The sequence below is a fragment of the Jaculus jaculus genome, chromosome 8, assembly GCF_020740685.1.
Source record: "Jaculus jaculus isolate mJacJac1 chromosome 8, mJacJac1.mat.Y.cur, whole genome shotgun sequence".
NCBI lineage: Eukaryota > Metazoa > Chordata > Mammalia > Rodentia > Dipodidae > Jaculus > Jaculus jaculus.
The window spans coordinates 109,703,200-109,716,749 of NC_059109.1; the positions used below are offsets into that span (position 1 = coordinate 109,703,200).

Below are 13,550 nucleotides of genomic sequence, written 5' to 3' on the forward strand. Positions count from 1 at the left end.
CCTCTCTCTCTCTAATACAAATAAAATATTTTTAAAAAGAAACAAAATTAAATCCTTTTATTCTTACCATGAGACCAAGCATGCATAACACAGAATATAGCTCGTTACATCTTGAGCATTTGTGTTTGCCCTCATAATTATCCATGTAAAACATATTTGCATTACCTGGCTCAACATGGCATACTAATTTAATTGATCAATTCATACCTTCTGTGATAAAAGCATTTTCATGATCAGGTACAAAATGAAGCACTTTGAAAATTCGTAAAGATGCAGCTCAGCTAGGTGTGGTGGTACACACATGAAGATGGGCAGGACAAGCTTAAGTTGGAGGCCAGCTTGTGCTCTGCAGTAAAAACTTGTTTCAGAAAGAAAATATACCTCTCACTGGCTGTATTTGATACCTGTTTGTTATTTCCATTCTCTGTAAGTGATTAAAGACTGTCTCTCCTTAACTGTCATTGAAGTATATTGTTCATCCTGGTATGCTATGATATTTTAACAGTAAGCATTTTCTCTGTATATAAAGAAACATCACTTGCTTTAAAGATACCATTAACAATCGTGGCTCAGTACCAATAAATACATTTGATTATGTGAATTCTTAAGTGACAGATTTTGAACTCTAGGCAGTACATGTGTTTTCCTATAGAAATCTTGGTGTCAGTTTTCAAATTGCATGTTTTATGCTTCCTTTTGCCTAAATGACACTAAACAATCATTTCCGATTTTTAGCATGGTGCTATATGCTTGCATGTGTTAGCTTATACTGGCTGGCTTTCCACAGAACTCAGTGAGAACAAAGAGAGGTTCCTTCTTCCAGACCTAATGGTATCAGTCCATTGTTCTTAGTATCTTTTCGTCTTTCATTCTCTTCCTTTTTAGTTTGAGGAAAATGAGAGGCTGATGTAGTACATAGTGGATTATAAGAATAAATGGAATTTAAGCTTTTCTTTTTTTGTGTGTATGTTTATGTGAGGTACTTGGAATTGAATGTACTAGGCAGGTAGCTAATATTAAGTTATATCCTGAATCCTTTGTGTATGAGCCCTGTGTGTGTGTTTGAGATATTCCCCTATAGCCAAGGATGACCTTGAACTCTGAATTCTGCCTTCGGTACTAGCATTACAGGTATGTGCTACCAGCCTAGCTTCATTTTTTTTTTTTTTTTTTTTTTTTGAGTCAAGAGTTTTGAAAAATTACACAGGCTAGCCTTGAATTCAGTCTGGAGCCCAGACAGGCTCTGAACTTAACGATCCTCCTGCCTCAGACCTGTACCACCAGACCCTGTGAGATTATGTGTTATTGGAGTGGTTTTTTTTTTTTTACTTTTGTTTTTTAATTATTTCTGACAACTTCATACATGTATATGATGTGTTTTAATCATATTCACTCTCATTATCCTCTCTTACACTCCTCCCACTGCTGCTAAACCACTAAACCACTTTCGACTAATTGTCTTTTTAGAACTCACAGAGTTAAATTAGGATTGATCCAATAAGCTTGGGTAGTGGTTCATTTACTGGATTATGGGTAGTTTGCCAGTGACTACACCACTGAAGAACATGGCTTCCCTAGCAACCATTAGCCACCAGTGTTAGCTCTGGGGACAGTAGAATCTCATGAATCCATGATCCAGTGCTGACAGATTCAGTCTTTTGCAGGAAACCAGAGCTCATGCAAGTTCATGGGTGTTAACAGCCATGTCATTTCCAGAAGATGGTGTTCCACAGTACTCCTACCCATCTTCCAGCTCTAAGTTCACACCCCTTTCATAAGATTCTCTGGCTTTGGAGGGAGGTGTCCCATTTATGTCTGAATACATAATACTCTTTTCCTCACCCCTCACCAGCTCTTCCCTGAACCCTACTCAGTACTAAAAGACCTCTGTGACAGTGACTGAGAGCTACATTAATCTATTGATGTAAACATTTTATTTTCATTTATTTATTTATTTATTTATTTATTTATTTTGGTTTTTCTAGGTAGGGTCTTGCTCTATCCCAGGCTGACCTGGAATTTACTATGTAGACTCAGGGTGGCCACGAACTCATGGCAGTTCTCCTACCTCTGCCTCCTGAGTGCTGGGATTAAAGATGTGCACTACCACGCCTGGCTGGATTTGATGTAAGCATTTAGAAGGCAGTTTGATACCATGTCCACTTAGCAGAACAACAGTAGCAGGTTCCCCCCTAGGGCCTATGACATTCCCAGCCATGGACTTATGACCAGTTTTATTGAACCAAGTATGATTTCCCTCCAGTGGATTAGGCCTCAAATCAGTAAATGATTGACTGCCCCCACAACAGTCATGCCATTATTGCACCAGTGGGCATATCTTACCTGGAAGTTTGGCTGTGGAGCACATAGAGTCCACAGGCAGATATTACTGTTGATGACTTTTCTCTCCCACCAGCCTACATAGCACCTTCCAGCACTATGAAAGTTAGTCAGCTGGGAGGAGAAAGCTTCCAGCTCAGTTCCAGCTTGGTTTCTCTATGTCCTATAAGTGGAACATGTGGTTTTTTTCTTCACCAATAGGGTCTTGCCATCATTCTCCCCTCCCCCCCCAGGTAGGGTCTCACTGTGGTTCAGGCTAACCTGGAATTCACTGTGTAGTCTCAGGATGGCCTTGAACTCATGCAATCCTCCTGCCTCTGCTTCCCGAGTGCTAGGATTAAAGGTGTATGCCACCACACCCGACAGTAGCCCATATTTCAAGGGCTTTTTAGTCTGTCCAGCAACTCATAGGGAGGTATCTACCCACTGATGAGTGGGAATGTACTTGTTTTTAAGACAGGCTTTCACTGTACCCAGGCTGACCTCAAACTTGACATTTTCTTGCCTAGATTCAGAGTCCTGGGTTTACAGGTATACACTACCATGCCTTGCTAGGCCTTACTAAAGAAACCATGTTAATCATTATTTACAGCAAAATCCTCCAGGTTGGTAGCAAGGCAGAGGGAACATGTTAAAGCTTCTCTTATTCATTACCTTAGTTTATGGCCTCTGATGTTGCTTATTAGTCACAGAATAACCAACTGTGGTTTATGATCTGTAACGTGGTTTGCAAACTTTTATTTCATGAGTTATGTATGCTCAGATCCTGTCCTGAAGGACATGTGAGAGGTCAAGCCACTTGGAGGCAAAGAGGCCCAATAAAGAAGCTGCTCCCAAAGTGTAGCTGAGAGTAATATTATTTTTACATCGTTCATGGGGTTCTAAGTGCCAACCTGGGACCAGTCAGTATTGGGTAAGAAGGTATAAAACTTTAATTCTCAAAGGCAGAAGCAATCTGTTGTTGGTGACAGTCATATTTAGATAGGTACAAGCAATTACAAGGTACAAGTGTGCTGTTTCAGTAATAGCATAAGCAATTTGACTTTTGAAACAATAAAAAGTTGAAATTTTCTATTTCTAATATTCATATTTTTAATTGGCCATGTTATTGAAGAAAATGGAGTGTGTGTAGGTAGTGGGCTGGAAAGATAGCTTAGCAGTTAGGAGCACTTCCTGTGAAAGTAAGAGGGCCGGTGGGGGCCCTTGAAACTGCAGAGTTTGATTCCCAGGACCCACATAAATAGCTGAACGTGGTCACGCTTGTCTGTACTGTAACTCCAGTCCTGTGGGAAGCAAAGAAAGACTAGAGAATGACTGGGGCTTTTGAAACCTCTCAAAAGCTGCAATATCAGTAAGAAACTACCTCTCTGGGAAACAAGTGAGTGAACAGTGGAAGGGGGACCTCAATGTTCTCTGGTCTCTGAACATCTCCATGCAAACACAGGGCACTGCATCTGCACACCTACATGCATGCACACACTATATCATGCCTACTACATAGCACACATGCAAAAAAAAATACAGTGTGGGGCTAGGGAGATGGCTAGGTAGACTAAACATTTGTCTCACAAGAGTGAGTATCTGAGTTCAGATCCACAGACCCCACATAAAAGCCTGAAGCTATAAAAAAGCCTTTTGTAATCGCAGCATGCTAGGGTGAGATTGGATGTGGAGACAGGAGAATTTCCAGCTAGCTTACAGACCAGCTAGCCTAGTGGAGCCCTGAACAAGAGACCCTGCCTCAGATGTGGTGGAAGGTGAGGAGTGACGTTTAAAAGTTGTCCTCTGACTTACACATGCTCACCATAATACACACCAAAGTGGGGGGGAGGACAGAGGTAGGAGGATCATCATGAGTTTGAAACCAGCCTGAGACTACAGAGTGAATTCCATGCCAGCCTAGGCTAGAGTAAGACCCTAATTAGGGCAGGGGCGGGTAAGATAGGTTTAGCAGTAGCTAAGTGTTGTGAGTTGAAGGCCAACTTGAGGCTGTAGAATACTCCTGATCACTCTGGCCTAAAGTGAGACCCTACTTGGGCAGAACACGGGCGGGGGTGAGGGGTAGGGGAATGGATTATCTACAATGTAACATTCAAAATGTCTTCTTTGTGTTACTTCTAATAATTAAGTTGATTATTTATTTATTTGGGAGAGAGAAAGAGAATGGGCATGTCATGGCTTTCAGCCACTGCAAATGAATTCCAGATACATGCACTCTCTGGTACATCTGGATTACATGGATCTTGGGGAATCGAACTGGAGTCCTTTGGCTTTGCAGGCAAATGCCTTAACCACTAAGCCATCTCTTCAGCATGATTTATTTATTTGAGAGAGGGAGAGAGAATGGGCACGCCAGGGTCTCTAGCCACTGCAAATGAACTCCCTCCCAGACACATGTGCCCCATGTGCATCTGGCTTTCATGGGTCCTGGAGAATCGAACCGGGATCCTTTGGCTTTGCAGACAATTGCCTTAACCGGTAAGCCATCTCTCCGGCCCAGATTTATTTATTTATTGGCTTTTTGAGGTAGGGTCTCACTCTAACTCAGGCTGACCTGGAATTCACTGTATAGTTTCAGAGTGACCTCGGACTCATCCTCCAAGTGCTGGGATTAAAAGGAGTGCACCACCACACCCGGCAGATTTGTTTGTTTGTTTGTTTGTTTGTTTGTTTGTTTGTTTGTTTCCTTTTGAGATAGCATCATTTAACCCAAACTGGCCTGGAACTTGCCATGTAGCTAAGGCTGACCTTCCTGCTTAGACCTCTCAAATGTTAGGGTTATTGGCACGAACCACAATCCCCAACAATAACATAGTCTCATTAGTTGAATTGGTGCTTGATAGCTTGATCCTTTAAAATCATTAGTCATTGGCTGGAGAGATGGCTTAGTGTTGAAGACGCATGCCTGCAAAGCCTAAGGACCCAAGTTCGATTCTCCAGGTCCCATGTAAGCCAGATGTACATGGTGACACATGCATCTGGAGTTCATTTGCAGTGGCTAGAGGCCCTGGCGTGCCCATTCTCTCAGTCTCTCTCTCTATGTCTCTAATAAATGCATAAATAGAAATGTAACCTTTAAAAAGAAATCATTAATCATAGTTACTTTGTTTTTGCCCACAGAAATCAAGATGATTACCAGCTTGTTAGGAAATTAGGCAGGGGTAAATACAGTGAAGTGTTTGAAGCCATTAACATCACAAATAATGAAAAAGTTGTTGTTAAAATTCTCAAGGTAAGTACACGAAGAACAACAAATGGAATGTGGAGTTTGTTATAAATCTTGAGGGTTTTTTTCCCCCAGTGTTTTTAACACCTTACAGTTCCCTGTTATCACATACCTGTTCCAAATAAGTAGGTATTTATATTTTAACAACTTGGTAGCCATTTGTTAAAGTAGACTTAGTAGGCTAGACAGGAGGATTACCAAAAATTTCAGGTCAACCTAGTATACAATATGAGACCTGTACAGGAAGGAATAAAAAGTATCCATGTTTCCTTCTAATATGCAAAAAGCTTTCTTAAAGATTTTATTGGATGGTGTGGGGGGGGCTTAAGGTAGGGTCTCATTCTAGCCCAGACTGACCTGGAATTCACTATGTAGTCTCAGGGTGGCCTCAAACTCATAGCGAATCTCCTACCATTACTTCCCAAGAGCTGGGATTAAAGGTGTGTGCCACCACTCCTGGTTCAAAAAGCATTTTAACTTTTGTAAGTACCTCTAGAGTGCCTGGCAATGAGACAAGTGTGTTACATTTCCTTTTTTGGGGTGGGGATTCTATGCCATATGCACATGTGTTCATATGTATACCCACATGTGCAGAGGCCAGAGGAGAGAGTCAGCTATCCTCCTCTACATCCCTCATCGCTGGGGTTGCTGGCATGCCTTACCATACACAGCTCTTTTTTTTTTTGGTTGGTTGGTTGAGGTAGGGTCCCCGTCTAGTTCAGACTGACCTAGAATTCACTTCATAGCCTCAGGGTGGCTTCGAACTGACAGTGATCCACCTATCTCTGCTTTCCAAGTGCTGGGATTAAAGGCATGTGCCACCACGCCTGGCTCATGCACAGCTTATTATGTGGATGCTGGGCAATCAAACTCAGGTCCGTAAGCTTGTAAAACAAGCACTCTTATCCACTGAGTCATAAGTAAGCCATTTTTTGTATTGCACTATTTATTGAAATACTTTTTTTTTCATTCCTATGTTCTTACTCTTTCAGCCTGTAAAAAAGAAGAAAATTAAGCGTGAAATAAAAATTTTGGAGAACTTAAGAGGCGGTCCCAACATCATCACACTGGCAGACATTGTAAAAGACCCTGTTGTAAGTATAATGTTATAACAAACTCACCAGACCTGGGGCTATGTTAGATGTTAGACCTAGAACACAGCTAGAAGCCAGAGAAGGGCATCAGCTATCCTCCTCCTTTTCCACCTGGTCTCTTTCCTTTCTCAATTACCTCACCAATAATTGAATTCTTGCTTACAAATGCTAAATCAATTGTATTTAACTAGCTTTTTTTTTTTTTTTTCCTGAAAGAGACTAATAGCACTGGAAACTGAAATATGTTAATCCACTTGGAGACTCAGGTCTGATACCAATAGGCAGATCCATCTTCCCAAAATTCACCTAAGTGTGAGAATTGATCAGAGTGGGGAGAAGTGGGTGTTTTTGTTTTCCGAGGTAGGGTCTCACTCTAGCCCAGGCTGACCTGGAATTCACTATGTCATCTCAGGGTGGCCTTGAATTCATGGTGATCCTCCTACCTCTGCCTCCCAAGAGTGTTAGGATTAAAGGTGGGCACCACCACACCCCACTGGAAGTTTCTTAATATTGAGGCAAGGACAGCCAAATTCACCATGCAGCATCATCCACAAAACTGTCCAAGCTAAAGCTGCCAGAACTGTTACTAATGTGTTTTCTTTTTCTTTTCCTTAGTCACGAACCCCTGCCTTGGTTTTTGAACATGTAAACAACACAGACTTCAAGGTATAATAGATAACCAGCTGTTTCAAAGTATTGAATTTTTAGATCACAGAAAGTCTTGGGGATGACATGTAGGAAGAGCTTTTAACGTCTGCGCTGCTGAATGTTAACATAGAAAATCCTATACACATCATACCTGTTTTCCATAAGTGGGCCTTTTATTCACTTAGTGCTCTTAGCAACCAGTACATGTCCATCTCACCATTCTTACATTCATTTTACAATTTTCTGCTGAAGTCCAGTGCATGTTCACTGAGGACCTGGCCTTAGTGCTATTTACTATAAGATAACAGTTGTTAAGAAGGAATATATTGTATGTATAAATAGTAGGGACTGTATTCCTTAGGGTATCTCAGAAATGAAGCTATAGTTCTACTCTTGCAGTGCTGGATATTGAACCCAGAGCTTCCTAGTTTTGCATGCTAGGCAACTGTTCTATCACTGGGCTGTGTCAGATGTCGGATTTTGTTATAACAAAAACCTCCACAGTAAATAGTGGCCTACTTTTTCAGTTTTCAGTACCAGGGTAACTGAAGGGCATACAACGCTTTACAAGTTCAATGGTATTTGCAATATCAAGAATTCTATGTATCAAGCCAGGCGTGGTGGCGCACCCCTTTAAATCCCAGCACTTGGGAGGCAGAGGTTGGTGGATCGCTGTGATTTCAAGGCCACCCTGAGATTACATAGTGAATTCCAGGTCAGCCTGGGCTAGAGTAAGACCCTACTTTGAAAAACAAAACAAAACAAAAAATTCTATGTATCAGTAAATGGGTAATTCTTAGGTTGAGAAAGGGGAAAAGAAGGTATTTTAGATATTTCAGAATCAGAATGAAATGATAGACCTGGAGAATATACTAACCATTTAAAGTTATATAAATGTAAAAATTCTGCAACCTTTTGAAAACTGGAAAGGTTAATGTAACAAGTGTTTACAGAATTTACATTCAGTGTGAGACAGGCATATTTCTGTCAAATTGGCTCAACAGGTTTGGCATCATACCATCTTCATACCCATTAGAGATGCTCAATACCAACTATATAAGCCAGAATGGGTTATTTCACTACTAAGGAGGCCATCTTTGCCAAAATGCCTTTTATGAGACAGTCTGAAGGTAAAGGAAAAGCAAACCCTAATTTGTAAATAATGTACCAGTGCATGCTGTACGTGTATATACATACATGTACATATGTGTGTATATGTATAGGTGTATTCTCAGCAGTACATTTAGCTTTAACAAAATGAGTTGAAGTAGTTCTTCACCTTTACCTGTAACCCAAGTGTAATCTATTTAAAGTGAGACTTGGGGAGAAACAGCAACAAGCAAACAAGTTTTGGAACAGTGGGACACTAGTGAGATCTTAGTTTGAATTACTGTGAATAGATGAGAAAATCGCCTTCTATTAGCATTGTTTTATGACTCACATATTTCATTTGTTTTTAACAGCAATTGTACCAGACATTAACAGACTATGATATTCGATTTTACATGTATGAAATTCTGAAGGTAAGCAACCAGTACTAAATATTTCTTAAGTTGGTCTCATGTTTGTTTAGTGGTCTGTTTGAAGGCTGGAGAGATGGCTTAGCAGTTAAGGCGCTTGCCTCAAAGCCTAAGAACCTGGGTTTGATTCCTCGGTATCTGCATAAGCCAAATGCACAAGGTGGCACATGCATCTGGAGTTTGTTTGCAGTGGCTAGATCCTCTTGTCTGCCAGTTTTCTCTCTCCTTTTGTGTCTGTCTGTCTCTCTCTCTCTCAGATAAATAAATAGATAAAAGCTGGGTGTGGTGGCACACACCTTTAGTTCCAGCACTAGGGAGGTAGAGGTAGGAGGATCAGTGAGTTTGAGGCCACCCTGAGAGTTCATAATGAATTCCAGGTCAGCCTGGGCTAGAGTGAGACCCTACCTCGAAACTCCCCCCCCCCCCCAAAAAAAAGTCTTATTTGATAGTAGGAAAAGGCCATCAAGTTAAGGTTAAAGTATGCTGAAAGTTGTTCTTTAATACAAGTTAATAGAATTAAGAGTCCTTGGGCTAAAGTAGGGGTTGTAGAATAGGGTCTAATAGAAGTGTAATTTAGGGCTGGAGAGATCGCTTAGCAGTTAAGGCGTTTGCCTGAAAAGCCAAAGGATACCTGTTCAATTCTCCAGCACCCACATAAGCAAGATGCATAAGGAGGTGCATACATCTGGAGTTCGTTTGCAGTGGCTAAAGGCCCTGGCATGCTCGCTCGCTCTCTCTTGCGCACTCTCTCTCTCTCGCGCTCTCTCTCTCTCTCTCTCTCTCTCTGTCTCTCATTCTCTCTACCTCTTTCTCAAATAAACAAACAAAATATTTTTAAAAAATTTTTTTAAGTGTGATTTTTTTTCTTTTGGCTTTGTTTGTTTGAGGGGGCCTTTTGTTTGTTTTTGTTTTTCAAGGTAGGGTCTCATTCTAGCTGACAACCGCCTGGAATTCACTATGTAGTCTCTGGTTAGACTTGAACACATAGTGATCCTCCTATCTCTCTGTCTTGCCTCCAGAGTGCTGGGATTAAAGAAATGGGCCACTTATACCCAGATGTTTGTGCTTTTATTTGGTGGGTGGTGGTGGAGGAAAATTGAATGGAGGGCTTCACTCATGGTAAGGAAATGCCTTCCCTGCCCCTTCCCCAGAGAGAAAGAGGGCCTCCAGCCACTGCAGTCCAGACACACATGCACCTTCTTGTCCGCAAGTGCAACCTTTCACACTTTTGTCACCTTGTGCTTCTTGCTTATGTGGAACCTGGAGAGGCAAACATAGGTCCTTAGCCTTCTAAGGCAAGCACCTTAACCACTAAGCCATCCCTTGAGCCCCAGGAAATGCTTTTTGACTGTACTATAGATCCCCAGCCTCAGAGAAAGTTGGGAGTGAAAATTATATTGTCAACTTGTTTAAAAAGAAAACAAACAAACAAAAGAAAAGCACTGGCTTCTAATATACTTTATTTCACTAAGATTCAACAACAGATCTGAGCCTCGTGGTACAGGCCTGCCTGTAATCCCAACACTGGGGAGGCTGAGGTCTGAAGATTGCCACATGTTCAAGGCCAGCATGAGCTACAGAGTGAGATCACCTCAAGAAACAAATGAAAAAGAAGATAGATAGATATTTTGTTTTGTTTTGTTTTTTGAACTAAGGTCTCACTCTACCCAGGACCAAGAATTCACTATGAAGTCTCAGGGTGGCCTCAAACTCAGGGTGATTCTCCTGCCTTTACCTCCTGAGTACGGGGATTAAAGACTTGTGCCAACATTTCCAGCAAGAGAAAGATTCTTTAACTCAGCCTTCTAGGGTCATTGTTCTAAGTGTGTGCTTAGGGATTGATGATTGAGCTTGGACTTTGATTTCTAAAACACTAACTCCACTTATCTTGCTCCCTGTAGTTACAAGATCAGCTTTTTTTTAAAGTTTTATTTATTTATTTATTTATTTGAGAGTGACAGACACAGAGAGAAAGACAGATAGAGGGAGAGAGAGAATGGGCGTGCCAGGGCTTCCAGCCTCTGCAAACGAACTCCAGACGTGTGCGCCCCTTGTGCATCTGGCTAACGTGGGACCTGGGGAACCGAGCCTTGAACCAGGGTACTTAGGCTTCACAGGCAAGCGCTTAACCGCTAAGCCATCTCTCCAGCCCAAGATCAGCTTTATGTAGGAGAAAATTGCTGAGAGTTAGCTACGATTTCTTATTAAACAGAGGTTGACATTATGCCAACTGTTTGAACCTAAAAATATCCAAAAGAAATTGAAACTGGAAATACTTGATCTTTCCCTTAGTTCATGTAGTCTTGTAGCAAACAGGGCTTCACAAAGATGTGTTTGCCTATCCCTGCCTCCTGTCGGAATCCAGGTTGTCCTTCAAGAAGGACAAGAACTTGGCTAATGGAATCTGTTGAGTAAAGGACTAGGATTAACAAACTCACAGGTTACATCACTCAGTTCACCCTAGTTCTGAGGTTAGCAAACTTCTTTAAAAGGCCAAAGTCTTTGTTCTACTATTCAACTCAGCTGTTGTAGCAAGAAAGCAACTATGGCAATATGCAAACACAGGCAGGACAGGTTTGGCCCAGCTCTTTACTGAAAAAAATTGCTATTCTTCATCTAAGAGGTTTAAAAGCTTATTTTTGGGGAAATGGGCAAGGAGACTTTATTTATGGAAATAATTTAGGCTGTAGGTAAGACTGGTGTAATTGATATACATTTGGGCCTTTTTAGCAATAGGAATGTTGCCACAACTCTGTAAATAACAGCACTTGATCTGGGCATAGTGGCTCACACCTGTAATCTCAGCACTTGGAAGGTTAAGGCAGGAAGATTGCCAAAAGTTTGAGGCTATCCTGAATTACATAACCATATGTGTGTGTGTGTGTGTGTGTGTGTGTGTGTGTGTGTATAAATAAATAGCTGGAAGTTCAGAGACCTAAGTTTACTTAACTGTATGATTCTGAACAAGTCCCTGAAGGATAGCTGTGGGAGTGATTGTGCTAATCCTGATTCTCTGGGGTAGGGTGTGTAGGGTGTTGTGTTGTGAGGCTAGAAGGAAAAAAGCTTACATGGATGAAAAAGTAAAGGACTGGAAAAACAATATTCATGCAAGCTAACTCTTTCCTTTCTTACCTGTTCTTACAGGCCCTGGATTACTGTCACAGCATGGGGATTATGCACAGAGATGTGAAGCCACATAATGTCATGATTGATCATGAGCACAGAAAGGTAAAATAACAGACTTAAAACGTTTTCTATATCAACATGATTAGCAACCCATTTTCAGCTTTTTATCCCTAGTGTCTTGTCATACCTCCTAGTACTTATTAGCACAAGTACTTCCAAGGAAAGACAATAATGCAGTGAACAAAACAATCATCTAACCTAGGAAACTGTTTTTCTTCTGGTCTTCTTGGATAACTAGCTTGCTAGGAATTCTCTTTTTCCTCAATTATCATTTTCTTAAAACTTGTATAGTGGATATATGTCCCTCTAATGTCATTAGGTTTAACATGAAAAGTTTCAAAAGTACACTATTGGAAAGTAGATGGAATATTTAGGAAATGCTATTTTTGTTAGCCAGTCATTACAAATGATTTTATACGAAAGCTGTAATTTCACATGTTTCAGATATTTTTGTTTTTCAAGGTAGAGTCTCACACTAGCCCAGGTTGACTTGGGATTCAGTTTATGGCCAGGCTGGCCTTGAACTCTCATAGCCAATCCTCCTATATGAGCTTCCTGAGTGCTGGGACTTTAGGCATGCATTACCACACTGGGCTCTAATGTTCAGTGGGCTTTTTTTGTAGTTGTTTTGTTGTTGCTTATTTTATTTTTTGCAAGGAGGCGGGGCTGCACATTAGGGCTTCAATTATTGCAGATGAACTCCAGATACATGTACCACTTTGTGTGTCTGGCTGTATGTGTAGACTAGGGAATTGAAACCTGGGTCGTTAGGCATTGTAGGCAAGTACTTTGACCAATGAGGGCATCTCTCCAGCCCATATTCAGTGTTTTTAAGGTGACCAAACCTATCTCCTGCAGTCAGTGGTGACAGTTGTGGGCATAGAGAATTTAGTTGATTAGTTCATTCAACATTTTAGATAGATACAATGTAGCAAGCACTAGAGACCGGGGATGTATAGTTGAACAAAGCAAAAAAAAAAAATACGCTGCTCCATGAAGAAGACACGTGAACTGGGAGGGGGCTAAAGCTTGTAATCTCAGGACTTAAGGGGTTGACTAGGAAATTACTATGAGTTCAAGGTCAACCTTAGATAGACTACACAGTAAAAGCCAATCAAAGAGTGGTGGTAGGGAAGGAGGAAAAAATTAAGGAGTAGGCAATGACAGGATTTGAAATAAAGGAGAGGGCACCTACTCATGAAGAAATAATATCCCAGGTTGATAAATCAGCAAGTGCAAAAGTCCTGAGACAAGAAAGTGAGCCTGTTAGAATAAGTACAGGGCATACCAGCTCAAGGTCAGCTTCTGTGTGTTCACAGTACAGGCTATTTCTGTGATCCCAAAACAATAGCCAGCAGTTAACTTTATAGTTGATAGTTACCAGCTGACTTCCTCTAATTTCTTCCAGTTCTGCTACTATCTACCTAGACATGGCATCAGATCCCAAGAATGCCCCCTCCTCACATTATACATGCCAGTCCTGACTTATGAGATTATGACGGATGTTAACTCTGTTACTGGTTCACAATCTTTAAT

At 41.1% G+C, this 13,550-nt stretch overlaps 1 protein-coding gene across 4 annotated transcripts in view; it reads left to right on the top strand.

The window, feature by feature from the left end:
- Csnk2a1 (casein kinase 2 alpha 1) overlaps positions 1-13,550 on the top strand; it is a 72,548-nt gene that overhangs the window by 22,874 nt on the left and 36,124 nt on the right. For all 4 annotated transcript variants that reach the window (XM_004668051.3, XM_045156370.1, XM_045156372.1 and 1 more), the window contains 5 exons: positions 5,461-5,572; positions 6,559-6,660; positions 7,276-7,326; positions 8,772-8,831; positions 11,973-12,056. In XM_004668051.3, coding sequence (XP_004668108.1) covers positions 5,461-5,572; positions 6,559-6,660; positions 7,276-7,326; positions 8,772-8,831; positions 11,973-12,056 — 409 coding nt within the window. The remainder of the gene's footprint in view (positions 1-5,460; positions 5,573-6,558; positions 6,661-7,275; positions 7,327-8,771; positions 8,832-11,972; positions 12,057-13,550) is intronic.